Source organism: Trichosurus vulpecula, chromosome 6, assembly GCF_011100635.1.
Source record: "Trichosurus vulpecula isolate mTriVul1 chromosome 6, mTriVul1.pri, whole genome shotgun sequence".
Taxonomy (NCBI): domain Eukaryota; kingdom Metazoa; phylum Chordata; class Mammalia; order Diprotodontia; family Phalangeridae; genus Trichosurus; species Trichosurus vulpecula.
In genome coordinates this window covers 244,141,799-244,167,715 of record NC_050578.1, presented here as the reverse complement: position 1 = coordinate 244,167,715, position 25,917 = coordinate 244,141,799, and the positions used below count along the sequence as shown (strand labels likewise).

Sequence of the window (25,917 nt, the reverse complement as noted above, 5' to 3'; positions counted from 1 at the left end):
ATGGATCTCTTCCTATAATAGTCTGCCTTCTGACATATTGTTTGCATACGTGCTTGATTTCCTCTTTGGCTCCTTCCTACTCCCTTCTGACAAAAATTTAAGCTTCTTAGGACAGGGAGTGTCTTGACATCTTTGTATTCATGCACCTGGCACAGTGTCTTGTGCGTAGTTGGTGCTTAATAAAGATTTGTTGCTTAATAAATTCCAATTGAATTGACATGATGAAATGAAGATTGCCATTTTAGTTTTCTTAACCTGGATTTTACCATTCTCTTCTCCCTTGACTATTGACAGAGTGATTTATGGTAGAGTGAAAGGGAAGGAATTGAGCAAGCTTTTGCACTAGGGTGAATACTTGAATAAATACCGGGATACATTTTTCTTTCTGAGACTCTACAGCACAATTATCTTATTCTAGAAAAGATGGAAAATAATTTTTAAAAGTGATTTAATTATACCCTGATTATTTGATGTAGCATTTCAAAAGATAAAGAAAAATGAACTCTGGATCTATTTTCCTATTATTCATATATGTTTTTTACTCTAAAAAATACATTGGAACAGTTTGTTCAAGGTGAAATTCAGGTCTTTAACACAAATACTAAATGGTATTTGGAAAGTTAAGACTTTTATACTGTTATGTTTATTTGAGATAGATTTCTTTTATCTCTAATCAAAAACCAAACTCCTATGAAAGAATGATAACTACTTGATGGAACTATATGAAAAATTGAATAGTTCAATTTCGTAGGAGTTGTATCATGAGTTTGAAAAACATAGTACAAGTACCTAGCTGCAGTTTTGGCTGCTTGGTCATGAGCCAGCTGTACTTTGTTCCTAAATCTGTTCAGGGTCAAGAATTGAAGAGGCCTGACCAATGCACAGCCCATCTTGTAAAACTACAGCCTGAAGCAAACACTTTAAAAAAGCATGACACTTTCTAAAGGTTATAACGAGTAAATAAACCATCAAATTACTCCTCTTTTATTGTTTTTGTAAAAACACTTAAATCCTTGTAGTCCTAAGGCATATAATAAAAAAAAAATAAATGGTAGGTTCTGTTGTACTTTATTCAAGTTACACTGCATGCTCTTCCTAAACTTATTAACTTTTTTATGAGCAACTTAATTTAGTGAACATTTTTTAGTACTAACTTTTGAAAGTGCCCTATTAGGTAGATGGAAAAAAGAAAAATAAAAGTTTTTAAAAAGTAAAATGACAAGACTTTTCTGTAAAAATCATGAAATTTAATGAAAACAAATACAATAGTAGAGGCTAATTAAAACTGGTGTTAATGAATGAAGATAGTCACTTTTTAGGCATTTTGTTTTTGTTATAGTGAGAGATATCCTGTACATTACTGTTAGAGACATGATTTCACCCACAAAATGGCAAACTTTTTTAGAATAGTGAGATGTTATTTAATATGGTTTACAAATACTATTTACTGTGTTATTGCTGGATTTTTCCATACAGTATTTCTATCACATCATTATAATTTATTTGAAAGTCAACAAAAGTTCTCCAAAATTGTTGTGGCTTCCTTTATTGCTAATTGAGAATGCCAGAGTTTCTTTCTGCTTAGTTTACTCATCCATCTGAACTTCCATAACACCTGGTTTGTAATTCTTTTACTCCAGTTACTTAAATCTGCTTTATTTGTAATAAACTTCTTGAGAACAGAGACTGTTCTTTATTCATCTTTGTATACCTCACAGTGCCCTGCAGGTATGAGGAACTTAATAAATATTAGAAGGAATGAATATTATATAGGTGGATAAGGAAGTTGGAAAAAGTATTTTTGAGGCATTTCTCCCCATCAGTTATCTTTTAGAGAATCTTTAGAACCTGTGAGGCACATATATTCAATGTGATCTCTGACTTGTAGGAGTTTAAATTATAGATTCATTACAAATTTTTTAAATTTGAATATTTAAATTTATGGGTTATTACTGATTTAAAACAAAACTGTTCAACTTATAAAATCCTTAAAATTATCATCAGTTTGAAAAAAATTCAGTATTCTCCTAAGACACTCCCATCTCACTGTTGAACCATCCCTTGTTACAAAGAGTTAAGCAAAAACATCCAATATAGTAACTGTATCTGATAATCTAGATAATATTTGGTCCTGATAGTTCTCCACTTCTCATGAAGGCAGAGATATTTTCCATTATCTATTCCCTAGGGCCTTCATTGATTTTTCATTTCATTGGATGACTTTTTAGCCAAACAACATGAGAGTTTTGCATTCATATTTACTGAGTAGTTTTCTTCTAGGCACACTTTTAGTTACTTGAGACCTAGAATATTATTTCTGAAGTTATACTTTTTTCTTTTGTAAGTAAACATACTTTCCTAAAATCAAAGTGGCTTACTTCTGAGAAGGGAAAGAAGTAAAATATTGGCATGTATAGACATGTATAACCATGCTGGTACTTGTAGGGGATTCCTGGCCCTTAAAAAGGGTTGAAGGTCTCAAATAGCAAATACCACTCTATATTGATAATAGGTTTGGGAATTTTGAGTTTCTTTTTATAGTTTGAAGCTATAGTTCTTATATGAAGTGGAGTACTTGTACAAATTGGGGAAATGGTAGTAGCAAACAGTTTTAAGATCTAACGGTAGATTCTGAATTATCATTTGAAGACTCCTGCTGTAAAAACTTAATAAGTAAGTCAATCATTTGTCTTGAATTATTTGTAGATGTATTCGTAGCATTGGGGAGGAGAATGAATGAGATTAGACTCTTGGAGGCCATGTTAGCTCTAATATTTTGTGACTGTGACTGATTTCTTTGGGGATTTTACAGTCCAGGTGCATTACACTATCATTGTTATTACAATCTAAAGGCATTTATTAAGTACCTAATTATGCATGACTTTGTACTAGGTCATGTTCCCTGGAGTTTTACAATTGAAGGCAACACTGAAAAGGATAAACATTTAAGACAGACAGAAATAGTAAACCAATACCGAGTTAGGAAAGTAAATACATTATAGATATATGTATATATATATTTTTTTTTCCACTACCAAAATAATGATCATTGTCCCTGGCTACAAGAAAAAAACAGCAACTCTAAAGTAGAAAGCTTTAATATAAATAGATTTACAAAATCTCATGCAGTATCTTTGTGGACAAGATAGAGAGGTATAGGCAGATGGATTAAAAACAGGTTGAATGACTGGACTCAACTTGGAGTGAAGTCTCTAGTGACATATCCTAGGGATTTCTCTTTGGTCCTGTGTTTCATTTTGCTTTTTAAATATTTTTATTTAGTAGTTTTGGATGAAGAAGGCATAAATAGAATATTTATCAAATTTGCGGCTGACAAAAAGCTGGGAGGGATAGCTAATAGGTTGGGTGACACTTAATAGGATTGATATTCCTTCATGGTCTATGGTACCTTTTAGCAAGATGTAGTTTCCTTTCTTATCTCTTTTAACTAGATCTATTTTTGCTTTTGCTTTGTCTGAGATCAGGATTGCTACCCTTGCTTTTTTTTTTTTTTACTTCTGCTGAAGCATAATAGATTCTGCTCCAGTCACTTACCTTTACTCTGTGTGTGCGTGTGTCTGCCTGCTTCAAGTGTGTTTCTTGTAAACAACATATTGTAGAATTCTTGTTTTTGATCTACTCTGCTATCTGCTTCTGTTTTATGGGAGAGTTTATCCCGTTCACATTCACAGTTATGATTACTAATTTGTATTTCTCTCCATCCTTTTTCTCCTGTTTGTCATCTCCTTTCACTCTTTCCCTCCTCACCAGTGTTTCACTTCTATCTACCACCTCTCCTGATCTGCTCTCCCTGCTGTCAGTCCTTCCCCTACCCTGCCCCTTTATATAATTTCCTCCCCTCCTACTTCCATGTCGGTTAAGATAGATTTTTATATTCTACTGATTGTATATATTTTTCCCTCTTTGAGCCAATACTGATGAGAATAAGGTTCAAGTGATGCTTATCACCTACCCTTGCATCTTCCTCTACACTCCAATAGGCCTTTTGTGGCTCTTCATATGAAATAATTTACCCCATTCTACCTCTCCCTTCCTTCTGCACCTACTGTACTCCTGTTTCTCATACCTTAATTATTTTTACATCATTCCCTCATATTAACCTTATACCTGTACCCTCTGTCTATGTGTATTCCTTCTAGCTGTACTATTAGTGATACAATTTTTAAGAATTACACCTGTCTTCTTCTCATGAAGGGATATAAACAGTTTAGTTCTATTGAATCCCTTATGTTTTCTTTTCCCTTTTTAGCTGTTTATGCTTCTCTTGGGTCTTGATATTAGAGCTCAAATTTTTGGTTTAATTCTAGTCTTATGAAAGCTTGAAATCCTTCTATTTCATTGAATGACCATTTTTCTCTTGATAATGCTTAATTTTGCCTGGTAAGTGATTCGTGGTTGTAGTCTTAGCTTCTTTGCTTTCCAGAATATCATGTTCCATGACCTCTGATCTTTTAATGTTGCAGCCTAAGTCCTATGTAATCCTGATTGTGACTCCCTGATATTTGAAATGTTTCTTTCTGGCCACTTGCAGTAATTTTTCCTTGACCTGATAGTTGTGAATTTGGCTATAATGTTCCTTGGAGTTTTTAATTTTGGATCCCTTTCCTGAGGTGTTCAGTGGAGTCTTTCGATGCCTATTTTTCCTTCTGGTTCCAGAATATTAGGGCAGTTTTCCTTGATAATTTCTTGAAAGATGCTGTACAGGTCCTTCTTTTGATTATGACTTTCGGGTAGTCCAATGATTCTGACATTGTCTCTCCTGGATCTACTTTTCAGGTCAGTTATTTTTCCCATGAGATATTTTATATTTTCTTCTATTTTTTCATTCTTTTGAATTTATTTGATTGATTCTTGATGTCTCATAAAGTCATTAGCTTCCACTTGTCCGATTCTAACTTTTAAGGAGTTCAGTGAGCTTTTGTGCTTTCTTTTCTATTTGTCCAATTATACTTTTTAAGTTGTTTTCTTCAGTGCATTTTTGTATCTCCTTTTCCATTTGGCCAAATCTACTTTTTAAGCGATTGTTTTCTTTTTTCCAAGCTCTTAACTCTTTTTTTTCATAATACTCTTGCATGACTCTCATTTCTTTTCCCATTTTTTACCTCTCTTATAAACTCCTTTTTGAGCTCTTCCATGAGTTCTTTCTGGGCTTGAGACCACTTCCCTTTTTCTTTGGGGTTTTGCCCATAGGTGTTTCGACATTGTTGTCCTCTTCTGAGTTTGTGTCTTGATCTTCCCTGGCACCATGATAACTTTCTAGGGTCAGATTATTTTTTTTTGTTTTTACTGATCTTTTTTTTGTTTTTTTTTCCCTTTCTTTTAAATTTGAGCTCTGTTCCCGGGGTAGAAGGGGCACTATCTCAGGCTTCTTGTGCTAGTGGCTACAGGCCCTGGTTGTTTATCTGGTGCTGCACTGATGTTGCCTTGAAGCCTTGGGGATCTTGTGTCTGGCACTGTGCAAGGGGATGGGGTGGGGAGTAGTTGGTGCTGTTGGAGTCCTTAAGGGTCTGACAGCTTACCTCCTGTTGAGCTGGGATCCTAGTGGTAGTGTCTGGCATGTGCTTAGGCCAGTGGGGCATTTTTGCTTTTCCCCAGGTTACACTGAAGCATGTGGCAGTCTGGCTGCTGGAGATTGTCTATTAGCAAGCTAGAGTCTGCCAGTTCCCCTAGCTATGCTGAGATAGTAGGGGGTCATGGTGTTGCCTGTTCCACTGCACTGGGGCACTGGGACTCAAGGTCTACTGCTGGTTTGCTGGGACACTTCCTGTCCTGGACTGTGCTCCCCTTTTACCTGAGTGAGACAGACCTTTCCTGCTGCTCTTCCAAGTTTCTTGGGTTCAAAGATTATTTCACTCCATCTTTTTGGTGGTTCTGCTGTTCCAGGATTTGTTTTGGGGTGCTATTTTTTGTTGTTTCGAGGTAAATATGGGAGAGTTATGGTGATTTACTGCTTATTCTTCCATCTTGGCTCTCAGAAGTTCCAATGAAACTTAATAGGGATAACAATAAGCTGCAGATGACTACATGGTTATAACAGGTCATATCACAGGCAAATTAGAGGAAAATGGAAGAAGATATCTTTCAAACTGTGAATATGGGGGAAAGAAGAGAAATTTTCAAGTATGACAGGAAGATAAAATGGCCAATTTTTCTTATATAAAATTGAAAAGCTTTTTCACAAGCAAAATCAATGCAGTTAGAATTAGAGGGGAAAATAACTGGAAAAAATCTCCACAGCAAATTTTTCTGACAAAAATCTGTTACGCAAGCTGTATGAGGAATTTGTACAAATATGATAAGAATGAAAATAACACGTAATAATATAATGATAACAAATATATAATAACAAGAGCTTTTCCCAATAGACAAATAAATGGTCAAAAGATTATGATAGGCAGTTTGCAAAGGAAAAAATGGAAGCTGTCAACACCTCGTTGGCAAAATACTCCAAATCACTAATAGTGAGAAAAAATTAAAATAACTCTGAGATTCCCTATTAGATTGGCAAAAGGGAAGAAACTAGAAAATGGAAATTATTGGGAGGATGCTTTGGGAAGACAGACACACTAATGCTCTATTGGTATTTGGAACTGTACACAAAAAGTCATTGAACTTTGCATGCTTTCTACCCAAAGATACCACTACTAGGCTTGCACTTCAAAGAGTTAAAACAAAGAGAGAAAGGACCTATCTATGCAAAAGCATTTATAGAAGGCCTTTTTATTGTAGCAAAGAACTGGAAACAAAGTCAGTACCATAATTAGGGAATGGCTGAATAGATTATGGCATATAAATGTAATGGAAGATTATCATTCTAGAAGAAATTATGCATCAGTGTATTGTTGGTGGAGTTGTGAACTGATCCAACCTTTCTGGAGAGCAATTTGGACCTATGCCCAAAAGGCTATAAAACTGTGCATACCCTTTGATCCAGCAATAGCACTACTAGGTCTGTATCCCAAAGAGATCATAAAAAAGAGAAAAGGACCCATATATGCAAAAATATTTATAGCAGCTCTTTTTTGTGGTGGCAAAGAATTGGAAATTGAGGGAATGCCCATCAATTGGGGAATGGCTGAACAAGTTAATATGATTGTGCATGTATAGCCTATATTGGATTGCATGCTTTCTTGAGGAGGGAGGGCAGGGAGGGGGAAAAAATTGGAACTCAAAATCTTATAAAAGTGAATGTTGAAAACTAAAAATAAATAAAAAGAAATTAAAAAAAAGAAATGACAGCTATGCTGGATTCAGAGAAGCCTCAGGGACTGCAGAGTAAAATGAGCAGTACCAAGAGAATAATTTACACAGTAACTATAATAATGTAAGGGAAAACAACTTGGAAAAAGCAGAACTCTTATTAATACAGTGGAGATTCATGACTCCAGAAGACTGATGATGAAGCATGTCACCCATTTCTTTGTGGAAAGGTGGAGGACTAGAGGTCCAGAATGAGACACGCATTTTCAGAATGGCTGATGTGTTCATTTGTTATATATGATTATACCTCTTCATTTTTTTAATGTTTCACACTGTTTGCTTTTTATAAACTATATAAATATTAAACATTGTTTTCAAAGCCACTCTGTCATCTATGCTTCCTTCTAAATTTTCTTTTATTCTCTACTGTTCACTGTTAGTATTTTTTTCCTCTCCACCCTGCCCTAAGGGTGGCTACCATTTGATGCGCATGCACACACACATACACACACACACACACACACACACACACACACGTAGAGTTATGCTATACATACTTCTATTTATCAGTTCTTTCTCTGGAAGCAGATAGCATCTTCCTTCACAGGTGCTTTGTAGTTGATTTGTATATTTATAATACTCAAAATGAGTTAGTGACTTAAAGTTGTTCTTAAGGCAATATTGCTGTTACCATGTACAATATTCTCTTGGTTCTGCTCGTTTTGCTCTTCGTTATTTCATGTAAGCCTTTCCAGGTTTTTCTAAAATCACCGAGTTCATCATTTCTTATAGCACAGTAGTATTCCATCATGATCATATACCACAGCTTGTTTAGCATCCCCACAATTTCCAGTTTTTTGCCACCACAAAGAGAGCTGCTATATTTTAGAACATATAGGTTCTTTTCCTTTTTCCTTCATCATCTTAGCAAACAGATCTAATAATGGTGATTATACCTATTCATTATAGTGAAGGCCTTCTGTTGTGGTGGGAGAGAGGGAGGATGAGTTGGTGAGGTCTGATGGAGATACAGAAAAAATCAATAAAGGAAAGAATAGAATTATCAGTAAATGTTAAAAATATACACAGAGGAGAATGGAAGGAAATTCAGGGAGGAATAGACAAGTAGACAAGCTTTGTTACTACTGTGTTAAATTTAATACAGGTTGTCCCAAAAGCCCTTAAAACTGCACTGTATACATTAGGAAAAAAACCCCAAATAACAGAGATTCACATCTTCATATTGTGTCCTCTGTTCTTTGTATAAAGAAGTGTTCAAATTTGCTAAATTCAAATGAAAAATGAAAAAGACTTCATAGTAATAAACATAATCAACTTTACATATACAGTATAAGAAAGGTATCAAGAAAGCAGTTTATCTGGGACTATACATTCAATATGAGGCAATTGTATGATGTGGCAACCAGAAAAAGCCAATGTTATCTTAAGTTATGGTAAACAAATGTGGTGGTCAGATTGAAGGAGTTGATAATGGCACTGTCTTTTGTCCTCTGTCACATCTTGAATACCGTGTTCAGTTCTGAGTGTTGTGTTTTAGGATGGGCAAGGATAATTGGAGAACGTGCTGCAGTTAGTTAAGGTGGTGAAGAGCCTTGAGACCATGTGTCTTAGGCATTACTCCTTCTGCCCAGACCTTGGACTCTGTATAGCATTAGTGATATAAAGCACATAGGTAGCTATTACATAGAAAGAGGATTGGTTAAATGCATGAAGGTCCACTTTTGGGTGTATCTTGTATAAACCAGTGTCAGGAAGAGGGTGTAGCTCTTTGGACCTGATCGACTTTTTTTTCCTGCTCAGCAAAGTTGTTGTCAGTCTGGGTGCATTCCCATAGGTAATGATCTGGAGAATTGTACCTATTTATTTATATTCTTGCCAGATGTTTGTTTGCATTTGGCAAAAGGTTTTTTGTCTTGTATTGTTTTTTTAACCATTTGCCTCACTAACTCAGTCTCTCCATATCCTAATCCATCACTGTGCACCAGAATCTACTTGGACTGAAATAACATGCTCTTTTAGGGTAAGTTGGAGGAACTGAAGAGATTGTCTGCAGAAGAAAAGACTGAGTAAGAATCCAGCTGGCAATCAAGTTTTACAGAGAAAATCAAGCCAGATAACTCTTAGGAGAACTTCTAACAGAATTTAGCAAAGGGGACAAGAGAATTCTCTTTTTCACGCCTCTCATTAGCCTTTTAGCAAAGTTCTGAAACTATCAATTGTAGGTAAATTGCTGATTTCTATCAGTAGAGGGTGTTTTCACATAGGTAGCTTCTCACAGAGATGCAGTCATACTCAACCAAAGCTCAAACATAACCAAAGCTAAAACAACTGTATGATGACATGTACTATGGTGAAAGATCAGTAACTTATAGGAAAAAGTACTTAATTGTGAAGTGTAATTGTTATCTGTTTTATAGTCTTCATTAGTATGCCTGTGAAACTTTTGTAAGGGTTGGGGTCTGCCCACTCCAACTGGAAACAATAGGCCCAGACTTCTTGGACATCTCTGACTTCTCAGATTGCATCAAACAATCTATCAGTCACCCCATAGTTCCTAGGTACCTCTGTTAAATAAATAAATTAGCTAGAGGTATATACTAGTTATGAAAAAATCCTTAATTTGGAAGGAGTGAAATGCTTTAATCTATGGGATAAGATGTGATGATGTTACTCAGAAAGTGTACTGAGATTGGTTGAAGAGAATTGTTCAAACTCTTGGAGTGTGGATGAAAGAGTAAGTCATTTTGGAATCTGGTATTCAAATAGCAGGCCAACCCAATGGTGTATAAATTTCTAGTCAAGCCAGAGGGAATTGCATGGTGGAGGAAGAAGAATCTTTCTTTCCTACTTCCCAACAGCTTTGAACTTCAAATGGCTGGAAGATTTGGACTTCTTATTGATGATGGTAAGAGTGTCCCTGGAGGCTGATGGCAGCATTTGCATTGAGAGCCAAGGACAAACTAGATACAATGAGGAAAAGCAGCTTCAGCATTCTACAAAGGTACCAATCTTCAGAGCCCAACCAAGAGTGATACTAAAGGAGAATTCATGAAGACTCCAGGAAGGGAGAAAAGAACTTTCAATAACCAGCAGTGATCAGTAACCCTTTGGCTTTTTTAAAAATTTATTTGTTTATTTTTATTTAAAATTTTTTTGGTTTTCAACATTCATTTCCACAAGATTTTGAGTTACAAATTTTCTCCCCATTTCTACCCTCCCCCCTATTCCAAGATGGCATACATTCTGATCGCCTCATTCCCCAGTCAGCCCTCCCCTCTTTCACCCTGCTCTGCCCCCATCCCCTTTCCCCTTACTTTCTTGTAGGCAGGCTAGATTTCTATGCCCCATTCCCTATATATCTTGTTTCCCAGCTGCATGCAAAAAAAAACTTTTTTTATTTGTTTAAGCATCTGCTTTTAAAACTTTGAGTTCCAAATTCTCTCCCCTCTTCCATTCCCACCCACCCTCCCTAGGAAGGCAAGCAATTCAACATAGATCACACATCAATCATTAGGTAAAACACTTCCACAATGCTCATGTTGTGAAAGGCAAACTATATTTCCTTCCATCCTATCCTATCCCCCTTTATTCAATTTTCTCCCTTGACCCTGTCCCTTTTCAAAGGTGTTTGCTTTTGATTACTTCCTCCCCCATCTGCCCTCCCTTCTGCCATCCTCCCTTTTTTATCCCCTTCCCCTTTCCTGCAGACTAAGATAACCAATTGAGTGTGTATGTTATTCTCACCTCAAGTTGGATCTGATGAGAGTATGATTCACTCATTCCCCTCACCTGCCCTGTCTTCCCTTCCAACAGAACTGATTTTTCTTGCCACTTTTATGTGAGATAATTTACCCCATTCTATCTCTCTCTTTCTCCTTGTCTCTATATGTTCCTCTCTCACCCCTTCAATTTATTTAATTTTTTTAGATATCATCTCTTCATATTCAACTCATCCTGTGCCCTCTGTCTATATCCCCTTCAACTCCCCTTATACTGAGAAAAGTCTCATGAATTACACACATCATCTTTCCATGTAGGAAAGTAAACATAACAGTTCAACTTTAGTAAGTCCCTTATGAATTCTCTTTCTTGTTTACCTTTTCATGCTTCTCTTGATTCTTGTATTTCAAAGTCAAATTTTCTATTCAGCTCTGGTCTTTTCATTGGGAAAGTTTGAAAGTCCTCTATTTTATTCAAAATCCATATTTTGCCTTGGAGCATGATACTCAGTTTTGCTGGGTAGGTGATTCTTGGTTTTAATCCTAGCTCCTTTGACCTCTGGAATATCATATTCCAAGCCCTTTGATCCCATAATGTAGAAGCGACTAGATCTTGTGTTATCCTGATTGTGTTTCCACAACATTCAAATTGTTTCTTTCTGGCTGCTTGCAGTATTTTCTCCTTGACCTGGAAACTCTGGAATTTGGCGACAATATTCCTAGGAGTTTTCTTTTTGGGATCTTTTTCAAGAGGCGATCGGTGGAGTCTTTCAATTTCTATTTTACCCTCTCGTTCTAGAATATCAAGACAGTTTTCCTTGATAATTTCTTGAAAGATGATGTCTAGGCTCTTTTTTTGATCATGGCTTTCAGGTAGTCCAATAATTTTTAAATTATCTCTCCTGGATCTATTCTCCAGGTCAGTGGTTTTTCCAATGAGATATTTCACATTGTCTTCCATTTTTTCATTCCTTTGGTTCTATTTTATAATATCTTGATTTCTCATAAAGTCACTAGCTTCCACTTGATCCAATCTAATTTTTAAGGTGGTATTTTCTTCAGTGGTCTTTTGGACCTTCTTTTCCATTTGGCTATTTCTGCCTTTCAAGGCATTCTTCTCATTTGCTTTTTGGAGCTCTTTTGCCATTTGGGTTAGTTTATTCTTTAAGGTATTATTTTCTTCAATATTTTCTTGGGTTTCCTTTAGCAAGTCATTGACTTGTTTTTCATGATTTTCTGGCATCACTCTCATTTCTCGTCCCAATTTTTCTTCTACTTCTCTTACTTGCTTTTCCAAATCCTTTTTGAGCTCTTCCATGGCCTGAGTCCAATTCATATTTTTCTTGGAGGCTTTTGATGTGGGCTCTTTGACTTTGTTGACTTCTTCTGGCTGTATGTTTTGATCTTCTTTGTCAGCAAAAAAGGAATCTAGAGTTTGAGTTTGAGTCTGAGTTTGAGTCTGAGTTCGTTTTCGCTGCCTGTTCATGTTCCCAGCCAACTACTTGACCCTTGAGCTTTTTGTCAGGATATGACTGCTTGTAGAGTAGAGAGTACTTTGTCCCAAGCTTTAGGGTCCAAGCACTTCTGTTCTCAGAGCTACTTCTACTCCACTGCCTCCCCAGGCTCTGTCCCAGCAGCACTCCTCCTCCCTCAAGAACTGCCAACCAGGACTGCAGTACAGATCCAAGCAGGGCACAGCAAGAGAATCTGCCTTTGTGCCCACAAAGTGCTCCTTGCATTCCTGCTCTGATCCGCTGCTAGATTCCTCCCACCATGTGAGCCAGGGACTCAGGAAGCAGCTGACACTGGAGTTCTGGAAGCAGCCTCAGGAGTTTCCTGCTGCTGCTACCGCTGGTGCTGCACCACCTCCTCCACCCCCAGAACTGCTGGCCAGACCTCTCTGAACTCCATCCTGCAGTTTCCCCCTAACCTGCTCTTTGGTGTTTGTGGGTTGAGAAGTCTGGTAATTGTCACAGCTCACTGTTTCATGGCCCCAAGGCCTGTTCCAGCCGGCTGATTCTGGGTCTGGTCTGTCCCGGCTCAGTCCATGCTGGGCTGCCCTCCACTCTCAGCCATGCGATAGACCCTTCCTGGTGACCATCCAGGCTTTCCTGGGCTGGAGACCTGTTTCCCTCTGCTATTTTGTGGATTCCACAGCTCTAGAATTTGTTTAGAGCCATTTTTACAGGAGTTTGGAGGGATTTGGGGGAGAACTTAAGCAAGTCCGTGCTTTCCAGCTGCCATCTTACCCTTTGGCTTCTTTCAGAATTTAAGCCCATTTTCCCCTGGGCTCTGTATGTACTCATGGAAGAAAGTGACCTGGACTTTTGGGAGGATGTTTGTACATTGGTTCTTTCTACATCTTTTTAGTAAATATTTCTTCGTAACAGTTAATTGATGTTAGTTGGTTACATGATATTGGGAAAATATCAACTGGTTTAATCAATATTGGGGAACACAGTGGTGAGGGGTTGTAAGTGATAGTATTACAAAAACCACTCATAGCTCTTCAGTGTTACCCCCAGAGCCCTGAAGGGGAAAAGTAGTGGCCACCTTCTGGTGACCTAGTTCACCAGTATGAGTGGGAGTTGGGAGGTAGTCTTGAAAGGGTATTATAGTTTAATTTTCTAATTTGGGATTTCATCAACATAGGTAGTCCTTCCACTGATGTGAATCACAATATTCCCACATCTTCTCGTTCTATCTTGTCCATGTCTTTCTGTAAATCTTCCATAGAGAATCTAATTAATGTGCAGGAGACCTTCTCTAGGCCTTTAAACATTCCTTGAGTAATAGTGTGGTAGTCAGTATGCCCAGCATACTGTGTGCTGGTACCTTTTCTAGTCCTACATGCTTTTTTATGTTGTCTTTTAGACCACTTCTAATATAAGTCATCCTTGGTGATATGCTGCAGCCTCCTCACTCTCACAGTTTGTCTTTCCATTGGTCTTTGAGTCACTTGCATTTTTCATGTTTTTGAGATATTGGTGTTGCTTGATTTGAAGCTATAGAGCATCATTGGAATTAAAGAATATCCCTGGTGTTTGAAAGATGAGCTTTGGTGGAACAGGGAGCATCCTTTAAACTCAAGGCATTGCTAATCAATTTATAATGACTTGTTGGACAGTTTAGTTACAAAACTTTGACTTCTGAAAAATGTTCACAATATTAAGATGTATGCAATCTATTTTTATGATGTACATACAGTATGTAAATAGCACATTTTAATTACATTTACAACTAAAATTATTTGGGATTATATTCCTCCTTCCATGAAGTCGTAAAATAATCCAGATCATCCTTTTGTTACTCATGAAGAAGTGAAGAGGAATATTTGGATTTATTGTTTATGTATTAGTATACAAATGAAATTTGTTGTACTAACAAAGTACTGTTTAACATAGTAACAAAAAATTTATCATATTTTATTTTATTTTCTCTCCTTGTTATGTGCTACGGAACATTTTCCATATCTGGAAAAAAATTAGGAAATAATTGTGAGTATGAGTACTGTGCTTACAAAGTAAAGGCAAAGGGAGTGGATTTTTAAAAATATAAAATGTCAAAGCTAGAAGGGATCTTTGAGGTCATCCAATCCATCTCATTTTACAGATGAGGAAACAACTCCAAATCACACCTCGGGTTATTAGCAGAGCTTATGTCTCCCAGTTCTCTATTATTTCCACAATTCTATACTGTTTACCCATCAAGTGAGAGCACTGCTGATAGTCTGCAACTGAACAATTCTAAAACATCTAGCCCTCAGATTTTACCGTGTCAGAATTCCTAAGGACCTTTCAGGGTAGTCCAGAGATAAGCATAAAATTCATTTCCACATCATAAATGGAAGCGTTATTCGGTACTGTATAATTGCTGTATTTTATATTTAGAAGGTAGAAATTCTTTATATGAAAAAATTGCCTCCATTTTCCGACAAATTTAATTAAAAATTTTAATGCCAAGATGTATTTGACTGAATTTAACTACATGTGCGAAAAGTCAATTGAGGCACATAGATGTGAGGGGAAAATAATTCAGAATTAAAAAAATATTTAGAGATTTGTTGGATGACAACTGGCTGGCAAGGGTTGCTGTTAGTGTCTAGTAATAGAAGGTGGTATTTTAGGCATGGCCTTCATACCTACTATCTCAAGGGTAGGAATGAATAGATGATGAAGAAAATGGGGGCAGTGCCTATAAGTCACATATTCTCACCCCTCTTCCCCCCACAGAAGCTGCTGTAGGATGAAATATCTATATCAGAAAATGAGATGGGCTAGTAACATGACTAGAGTAGGAAAAAGCAGGTGACTACTGCACTAGTACTCATGGAATGTGCTGAAACCCAGAGGAAGGTGTCTTGTGAATTGGGTAGATTCTCTGTGGATGAGTCATAGGAATGCATGGGAAAGACTTTCTTAAGATGAAAATGTCAGTTAGCAAGCATTTAATAACCATCTACCATATGCCCAAGCATAGACTGTGCTAAGCATGGAGAGATGTAAACACAAAAGTGAAATAGCCCCTGCCTTCAAGAAGCTTGCATTCTGGGGGATAGAATGTGGAGAAGAGGGAGCAGAGACATAGTGGGTATGTTCCAAGTATAAACAGAATATATGCAAAATGAATATGGTAGTTTGGGGTGGGGGTCCCTAGCATAAGGGGGTGATGATGTAAGATATGGCTCATGTAGAAGGTGGAGTTCAAGCTGAATCTTGAAGGAAATGAGGGATTCCAAGAGGTGGAAGTGAAGAGGGGTTACATTCCTGGCATGGGGGATAGCCAATGCCAAGGCTCTGAGACAGGAGATGGAGGATTGTGTGTAAGAAATAGCAAGAAGGCCACAAAGTATATTGATAAGAAGGATGCATAAGAAAACTGGCAAGGTAGGAAGAGACAGTTTGTACCCTTGAATGGAATCCCACATTGCTATGAATGGATCCACTGAAGTTTTAAATGATAGTCAGCTGAGAATAAGCATGGGACACAGGATGATCATTTCCTGCTGTAGATCTATAGTACTGTGTTTGATTTTTGGAGGAGGAAAAGGTACCAAAAAGAGCTAAAATGCTCCAAAATATTACCTATACCAACCACTCATTTAACCTTTGCCACTGATCTAGTGTAAGTATTGGGAGGACTGCTCCTGTCTCTGACTATCAGAATCGCACTTATCTTTAAGGCCCTGCTTCTAACTCCTCTATTGAGTCTTTTCGAAATACCCTGGTCCACACTGATTTCTCTCTTCTCTGGTGCCTCCTTCTGTAGCTCTTATTGTCTGTATTATTCATTTGGGACTTGTAAAAAGTTAGTTTGAGGCAGTGTGTGACATATGTATGTCTTATCTTCCCAATTGGTCATAAGTCTATTGAGGGAAGGGCTCATATCTTATAGAGTCATAGATTTAGAGCTGGAAGGGACCTTGGAAGCCACAGTATCTATCACAGCGCATTAAATATAGTAGGCACTCAGTAAACACCTTTTGACAGATTCATTTGTTGACTGATTGATAAAGGTGGGATGCAGGGGAGGTGCCAGCCTCCAGAAGTCAGCATATTTTGGGCAGGAAGCCACTCTTTATTAAGGCTATAGACAAATAGGTCCTTGTCTGTGAGCTGCTTGTGGGCCTCTGCTCTATTCTTTCACTGGCATTATTAATAAGGTCAAGAGGTGCAAAGTTGCCAAGAACAGTACTATGTATTCCTGAGGTCCTCCCTTTCTGTAGATAACTGAGGCTCAGGGGAAACCATAGTAGAGGGAGTTTCCTCTCAAGGCTGAAGTTGTTGTTTAGTTAATCTTTTTTTGTCTGTAACAGCCTCTTTGTTCCATAATAGATTTAATGTAGCTGAGAAGACCTATTTTAAAGTTATTTAAAACAATTGAACATTAAAGTTTCATGTACATGCACAGATTGACTATTTTGACTGCCTAATTAGTTAATGGTTAATCACTGTAGCCAAATAGCCACTTAGTACAACTAGTTATTTTAGTTGTACCAACTGGTTACTGGTATTGGTTAAATACACAGATCATCTCAGGATCACTTAAAGATGAACTGGAAAATCAACAAACAGGAAGAAAAATGGAAAATACCTGTCAAGATTTTTATAACAAACTATTTCCTTTGTTAACAACAGTGGAACCACGCCAGGTACAAGCTAGTTATTTTAGTTAAAACATTTTAACTGAAACATAACAAACCCTAGTCTCTTTCTCCAAATTCCAGTCCCATATCACCAAATGCCTATTGGATATTTCAAACTGGAAGTCCTGGAAATGTCTGAAACTGAACTCATTGTCTTCTCCCCAAGCCCATTCCTCATCCAGACTTCCCTACTTATGTCAAAATGATTTTGTCATCTTTCCAGTGACTCCAGTTCTTAATCTCAGCATTATCTGGAGCACTCTTCATTCTTGCTGTTTCTACCTTCACAACATCTTTCACATTTGACCTCTCTCCACTCACACAGGTGCTACTTTGGATCAAGCCCTCATCACCTGTCACCTCGATTATTGCAAGAGATTCCTCATTGGCCCTCTGCCTCAATTCTTGCTACATTCCAACCCATCCTACACACTGCTGCCAAAGACATATTCCTGAAGTATAGATCTGCCCAGGAGACTCCCCTGCTCAGCCAACTCCTGTGTCTTCCTATTGCCTCTAGAATAAAATCTAGACTCCCCTAGTTATTTTCCTACAGAACCTGGGCCCAGCCTTCCTTTTCAGCCACTTTGGACATTGCTCCCTCTCTTACATGCTGCAGCCAGTCAAACCGTCCTTCTCTCTGTTCCCTACTCAAAACAACCTCACCTAATGGCTTCACACTGACTATCCCAGATGCCTACCTTTTTTTACTCCTGCCTTGTAGAGTGTCTTTCTTTAAGATGCAGTTCAGGCACCATCTTCCACATGAAATTTTTCCAGATCTTCCTTCCACCCCCAACTGCTAGTGCTCTTCTTCCCAAACTATCCTGTATTTAACAATTTTTTGTATGTATGTATCTATACATACATATACACATATATATCTATGTATTTATTTACTTAATATTTTTGTTGTATATCTTTATAGATGTGCTACGTATTTCTATTTGTTCTATATCTTATATGCTGTACATTTACATTTATTCTATATGTCTGCATGTATGTATATTCTGTATGTTGTACTATATAATCAAGTGACATTGTCATTCTTAATATTCCTTATATACAGCACTCACATTTCCCACCTCTGAGTGTTTCTGCTGCCTGTCCTCTATGCCTGGAACGCTCTCCCACCTTGTCTCTTCCTCCTGGCTTACCTGGTTTCCTTCAAGTCTCAGCTAAAGTCATTCCTTCTGTAAGAAGTCTTCCCCTATGCTCTTAGTGCCTTCCCTCTGAGATTACCTGCAATTTATCTTGTATGTATCTTGTTTGTATATGTATATATCTTTGTATGTAATCTCCCCCATTAGACTGTGAGCTCCTTGCGGGGAGGGATTGGTGTTTGTTTTTTTAATCTTTGTATTTCCAGTACTCTGCACGGTAATCTGGCACAGAGTAGGCCCTTGATAAATGCTAGTTGACTGAGTGACTGCATATATTTTATACATACTTGTTGTCTTTCCCATTAGAATATGAATGATATGAATAGGGAATACTTCGTTCTTTACGCTTGTATCCTCAGTGCCTACTACAGTACCTGGAACATATTAGCATTGAATGCTTGTCGATTGATTCCAAATAGTTGAATCTTGGATTCTGGCCAAGATATGGTATTTGGATTCTAAATCCTGTGCTTGTTCCTATTAACTATACCGTGCATCTTTAAACTTCATTTTACTCTGCCTTTCCATAATGATTGTCTGATTTCTTATATCCTTAGAATGTCAGATTTTTAGAAAATAAGCAATAATATTTGTTTATAATAATACCTAACATACAGCACTTTGAAGTTTGCAAATTACTTTTTTATATGTGATCTCATTTGATCCTCACAGCAACTTTATGAGTTAGGTGCTATTTATTATTTTCATTTTTCAAATGAGGAAACAGGCTGAAAGAGGTTAAGTGACTTGCCCAGAGTCATACAACTAGGAAGTATCTAAAGTAGGGCTTGAACTCAGGTCTCCCAGATTCCACTCTATCCACTGTACCACCTAGCAGCCTAATATATGCATCATAACATTCTTTTAAAATTGCATAGCTTGTTAAGATACTAAGACATAGCAAAGGAAGATACTGCAATACTTCAGTGAATCTCTAAACCTTTTTGTCCATTGTATGACTATAAAGATGTGGACTATTCTAGAATATTGTCTGCAAAACCATGTCTGTTTCCATCTCCTATTTTCATCAAAGATTCCTCAGTATGTGTAGAGATTATTCTTATGAAGGTTTGTAGGTATGAAGAAGTAAGTGTGTTGGTTGGTATTTATGAATGTCTTTTTTATGGCAATTTTTTGATAGTATTAGCATCTGTGATTTTTTTCAGTAACTTGGTATTTTATTTATTTCATGTCTCTTGAGAATTGATCTTTCAGGGCTCTCAAAACTGTGTTTCATTACCAATGTATAATTGGTCCAATCCAGCTACTTCTTCACACATCACCAAAGGTAATGTGATGTTACAATCCAAATGCTGTGGTTCCACTGTTGTTAACAAAGGAAATAGTTTGCTATAAAAATCTTGACAGATGTTTTCCTTTTTTTTCCTGTTTGTTGACTTTCCAAGTTCATCCTTAAACGATCCTGAGATAATCTGTTTAATTGTGTACCAAACTCTCTGCAAATTTGTTTTTGCCTCTAGCATTCTTGTCTTTTAAGAAAATACTGCGCATCATCTACTGTTCTCCTCCATAAGACTGTACCATGGAGTTTATATTCTAAATTATCGTTGCTTCTAGTTGTGATTTGTGTCAGCTTAACAAAGATATAAATCATTTGTTGAGTGTGGCTGTTCCTAAGGTTGTAAATTGGTTCAACTATTTTCAAAAACAGTTTGGAATTAGGGGAAAAAGATTCTCAAACTGTTCATTCCCTTGGGCTTGAACCCCAAGGAGGTTGAAAAATAGAAAGGTCCAATATGTGTCATGTTTATATTAACACTTTTTATATTAGTAAAGCAGTGGAAACAAGGTGGGTGTCCATTAATTGAGGATGACTAAGAAACTGTGTTTGTGACTTAATGAATATTATTGCATAATTAAAAATGACAAGAAAGCTAATGTGGTATATTGGATAGAGACATGGCTTTGAGTTAAGATGACCTAGATTCATGTCCTGCTTTTGACACAAACAAAATCAAATTCCAAAAATGACATTAAAAGTAATTTAATCATGATTGTGCCCCTATTCCTGTCCATTCAGGAGAGTTAGTAAACATTCTTTTTAGTTTATACCACATTATATAGTAATTTTATGCCGTTTGTTCTATATATGAAAATGAGCGTATTACTCCTTTTATAATTTGGCTTTCCTATCTTCCCTCATTTGTTTTTAGGGGTAAAGAGATTTTATTCCAAAATTTGAATTATTTAAAATTGACTTGCTACTGTATTATCAAAAGGCGAAAAAAACCGTATTAAAATCAGATCATGGGGCTGTGAATTAGAAAACAGGGATTGTTCTCAGCTTTGGCAGTTAACTTCTCTGAAACTCAGCTTCCTCATCTATAAATTGGGAATATTTACTCTACCTACTTCACAGATTCATAGGAAAATTCTTTGTAAACCAGGACATGTCATATAAATATGAACTATTATCATTATACTGATTTAGTATTCATATGCTCTTAAAAATTAATTTTATTGTTATCTTTTGTTTTTTGACATTGCCTATATTTTTGCTGTATCCTTCTCTTCCAAAATTATCTCTTATCACTAATTTTTTTAAAAAAGAAAAAAACAAAAAGGAATGAAGAAAAAAATTGAATAAAAAATCTAAAATTATATACAGTGTTCAATATCTGTGGACTCCTCATGCCTGCAAAGGAGTGGGGGGAGGTGTCTTCTCCTATCCTTTTTTGGGGGGGGGTCAAACTTGTTCTTTGTAATTTTGCAAAATTCATTTTCACTTACTTTGTGGTTGTTATTTTTTCTGTGGACACCATTGTGTTATAGTTGATTGTTTTCTTGACTCCATTACTTTGTTTTGCATAAGTTCATGTAAGTCCATGCTTCTCTTCTCGTGAAATTTGTCATTTTTATAGCACAGTAGTATTCTATTACATTTATATAAAATCAGCTAGCAATATAACAGCTGGAGGTCTCCTGGAGAGGCAAGCAGCCTGAAGTTAGCACCAGAACTCTGAACTATGCCTATAGAACAGGAACTCCCAGAGCTGATCTTGGACTCTGGACACATCCCAGGCCAGTAAATCTGGAATTAGGGCATGCACTCAGATGAGACCAGATTTTCTGATCCCTTAGCACATGACCAAGCAGAGCAGGTAGGGAGCCCTTTGTTCAGGAAACCAGCACAGGATGAATCTTCCAGAGGGACAGAAACTTGGCCTCAAAAGAGGTCCCAACCAGGCCAGCAATGCTGGGTTGTCTGAGCAGATTGCTAAAGGAATAACTAAACCAAAATAAAGATAAAGAGCTTTTATGAGGTAAAAGATGCCCGAGATACAAACCCAGAAGAGGAGAATGGCTTCAAAGTACCTAAAGCAAAGACTCAAAGAAAAACCAAGGTTACTCACAAGATCAATTAGAATTCCTAGAAGAAATGATGCAAGAGTTAAAAAAATTAGCTTAAAATGATATTATAAATGAAATGAGAGTGATAAAGGAAAGAATTGGAAAAGAAATAAGAGCTGTAGAGGAGAGATTTAGAAGGAGAATTAACAGTTTTGCACAAGGGGTACAAAGCCATGACCCCTCTAACACGGCTATTCCCATCTTTTCTTAGCTTTGCCAATTTGCTGGCAGAATTTGAAAACTCAGAATTGTTTTGATTTGTATTTCTGTTATTATTAGTGATGATTCATGTGCTTTTAGATTTCAATTAGTAGCTAACTTCTTTCATTTTTTAAAACTAGGAAGCAGAGATTCAGTATGAAGAGCAGATTAGGAAGATAATTGTAGAAAAGCAAGAACTTCAATGGCAAAAGGTGGGTATTTTTTATCAAATTTGAATTTTTATACATAAATTTCAGGTTAAATCTGATGCTTATTAAGAATTTGGAATTTTACACTTGAAAATATGTTAAAAATTATCATGTCATGAAAATAAAATCTTAGGCTTAAGCCTTCCTTAAATTCTCAGATTTTAACTGACAAAAGCCTAAAAGTAAATTTTTATCACAAACTTTCAAACATCAGTATATTTAGGATTACTGTGAAAATTAGCCTAAGCCCTCGTTTCAGGGCCTGGAAATGATAAGGTTTTGCTTTAAAGAAATAATCTACAGTTTAGTATATTGGAAGCAGCTGTGGTTCTGGGTTCAATTCCTGTTGTGGACATTTACTCCTTGTGACCTTGGGTAAGTCAACCTCTATGATCTTCAGTTTCCTCAACTGTAAAATGAGAGGATTGCATTCATAGTTCCCTTCTAGCTCTAAACCTATGCTGATGTGTATCTATGAACCGCAATATGCCTTTAGCACCAGAACTATGCTTTCCTCGAGGCCGTTTGTGGTGGAGTAGGAGTAGCTGTTGTTCAAGCCCTGACTCAAACACTAACTAGCTTATTAACCATAGGTAAATCACTTTAACCCTTGAACATCACTTATCTTACTTATAAAATAACAATACCTGGCTTGCTTTACCTCACAAAGTTGTTCTAAGGATCGAATATAATAATGTGAAATCAATATTTAATATACTGCAAAACACTATAAATTTAAAATGTTGGTGTTGTATAGATTAAATTAGAATGATTCATTCCCTCAGTCTCTCTAGACCCAAGGACCATGTGTCTGCTGATTGAGAGCTTCATAATTAGAGGGCACTCTGCTCATTATTGATAGCCAAGATGTGTGCTTCTTTAATCTAGAGAAATTATTTTTATATTTTCTAATTAAATATTCATGTTCTCTCACTTCAATATATTATCTCTTTTGATGCTCTCTGGAAACTTCTACTTTACAGGTACCCAGACAGTATTATTTCAGGTGCTACCCTCCTTCCCCCAACTAAGTATGTGGTCTGATCTTATCATTTTGATACTAATACTCCTCCTTTATCAAATGGATTATTCTTACTCATTCTAGGTCCTGAAGCTAAATTTCATTTTGTATTTCTTATCAACACTCTGGTTTACATTTAATGCTCTCCACACAGGAATCAGTGGTCCTTCTTCTTCCTCCTCATCTCTCATCACTCAGACATCTTCCTCCACTATATCCTCCTTTACCCTTGTCGCTCATGAAGAAGTGGACCTTCTCCTTGCCACGGCAAACACATTTACTTGTATCTTTAATCCCATCCCTTTCCATCTCCAGCAGATTGTCCCCTCTATCATCTCTACTCTCTTGATAACCTTTAATCTCTCCCGATCTACTTATTCCTTCTCTATTGCCTAAAAACGTGTCAAGTCTCTCCAATTCTTAAAAAACCTTTATGTGATCCTGCCATTGCTGCTAGCTGTTGTTCTGTATCTCTCTTCTTCTTTTTCTTCTTCCCCCTAAACTCCATGAAAAATTTGTGTATATTGGTGTCTTCACTTGGGCTCTTCTCATTCCATTTTAAACCCCCTGCAGTCTGACTTCTGATTTCATCATTCAACCAAATTGCTCTCTCCAAAATCATCAATGATCTTTTAATTGTTAAAGCTAGTGGTCCCAGGGGTGGGCAACCTGCAGCAGCCTTGAGGCCACATGTGGCCTTCTAGGTCCTTGGGTGTGGCCTTTTGACTGAGTCCAAGTTTTACAGAACAAATCCTTTTATTAAGGGGATTTGATCTATGAAGTTTGGATTCAATCAAAAGACCACACTTGAGGACCTAGAGGGCCACATGTGGCCTTGAGGCCACAGGTTTCCCATCCCTGGTATAGATTTTTGTGACACTTTTCTCTTGTTTCTCCCCCTATACCTTCTCATTCTCCTTTCCTAGTTGTTCATCCAGATCACACTGCTTAGCCATGTGTGTCACTTAAAGCTCTGTCTTGGGCCCTATTGTCTTCTCCCTCTCTTTATTTCACTTGGTGATCTACACAGCTCCTGTGAGTTCAGTTATCATTTCTATGCGGATGATTCCCAAATCTGTATGCCTAGCCTCTCTCCTGAGCTCCAGTCTTGCTTCACCAAATTCTTTTTGGCATCTTGAACTCAGCAGGTCCCAACCAGAACTCATTATCATTACTCCTGAACCCTCCACTCTTTGCATCTTCCCTAGTACTATGAGGGCAACACTATACTCCTGGTCACCCAGACTCACAGCCTCAGTAGCAGCTAGACTTCTTTCTCAGACTCATTCCCTATGGCCAGTCTCTCCCGAAGTCTGGTCTCTGTCATCACAACATCTCTCGTATATGCCACCTTCTCTCCTTGCTCACACAGCCACTACCCAAGTCAGGCTGTCTACTCTTCATGCCTTCAGGTTGGTCTCCATGCCTTCACTCTCTCTCCACTCAAGTGATCTTCCTAATATGCAAGTATGACCATATCACTCCCAACTCAGTGTTCCAGTGGCTCTCTCTTACCTCCAAGATCAAATATAAAATCTTCCGTTTGAATTTTAAATCCCTTCGCAACATGACCCCTGCCTACCTTTAGAATCTTCCATATATTCTGGGATTCAGCTTCACCGGCTTACTTCTTCCCTCTCCCATCTCCATACCTTGGTACTGCCTACTCTCCATGACTGGTTTGTTCTGTCTTCTTACCTCTGTTTCCCAGCTTCCCTGCCCTCAGCTCTATTCCCACTTTCTGCAGGAGGCCTTCCCTCCTCCTAATCCCTTCCCAATGGCTAGTGCCTTCCCTCTGAGATTACCTTCTATTTACTTTGTATATCTCATCCATAGATTGTTATTTGCATATTGTCTCCTCCCTTAGAAGGTTAAGCTGCTTGAAGGCAGACAGTGTTTTTTCCTTTCTTTGTGTCTTTGGTACTCAGCACCTTGCCTGGCACATAGTAAAAATAAATAATACTTGTTGACTGATTGACTGGACATGTGGAGATATGAGTTACACACAGTAGGTCAAACACAACAGAGTGCAGGGAAAAGAGCATTGGATTTGGAGTGAGAGAACTTTTGTTCAAATCTTTGTTCTGCAATGTACTACCTTGTTATAGACGCTGAACTTCTCTAGGTCTCCATTCCCTTATCCGTAAAATGAAAGGGTTGGGTTTCACATTGTTACAGAGATGAATCATTTCATTGATATCATGCAAGGCCACATAGGACTTTGATCTGGAAAGAACTTTATAGATTATCCAGTCCATCCAATACCCCCATTTTATTTTTCCTCAGTCTTTTTAAAAATTAAATCTTTTTTTCAATGAACAGACATTTATTTTATCTCCTATCCGCTTCTGTCCTCCACCCTCCAAAAACTATAAGAAAAACAAAACCCTTGTAACAAGTATTTATAATCAAGCAAAACAAATTCCCACATTGGCCATGTCCAAAAAATGTATCTTATTGTACAGTTCGTTTGTTCTGTTTTACTGCAAGAAGTGACACAAGGGATGGTTTCTGATAAACCTGGGAAGAATTGTATGAAGATCATGACGCAGAGTGAAGTAAACAGAACCAGGAAAACAATTTATAATATGATAACAGCATTGTAAAAAGAAATAACTTTGAAAGAGTTAAGAGCTCTGATCCATTCAGTGACTAACCATTATTCCAAAGAATCAGTAATAAAGAGTGCCAACCATTTCCTCATTTTAGGTAGTGGAAACTGAGGCCCAGAGAGGCCCAAAGTGACTTTCTCAAGTTTATGCACTTGGTAAATAGCAGAGCCAGGGTTCAAACCCAAAGACTACTGACTCCAAAGCTTTTAAGTACACCATAGTAAACTAATTGC

At 37.3% G+C, this 25,917-nt stretch overlaps 1 protein-coding gene across 1 annotated transcript in view; it reads left to right on the top strand.

The window, feature by feature from the left end:
* Positions 1-25,917, top strand: part of CCDC73 (coiled-coil domain containing 73) — a 126,736-nt gene that overhangs the window by 17,416 nt on the left and 83,403 nt on the right. Inside the window, exon 2 of the mRNA XM_036763670.1 lies at positions 21,983-22,054. Within this exon, the coding sequence (XP_036619565.1) occupies positions 21,983-22,054 (72 nt within the window). The remainder of the gene's footprint in view (positions 1-21,982; positions 22,055-25,917) is intronic.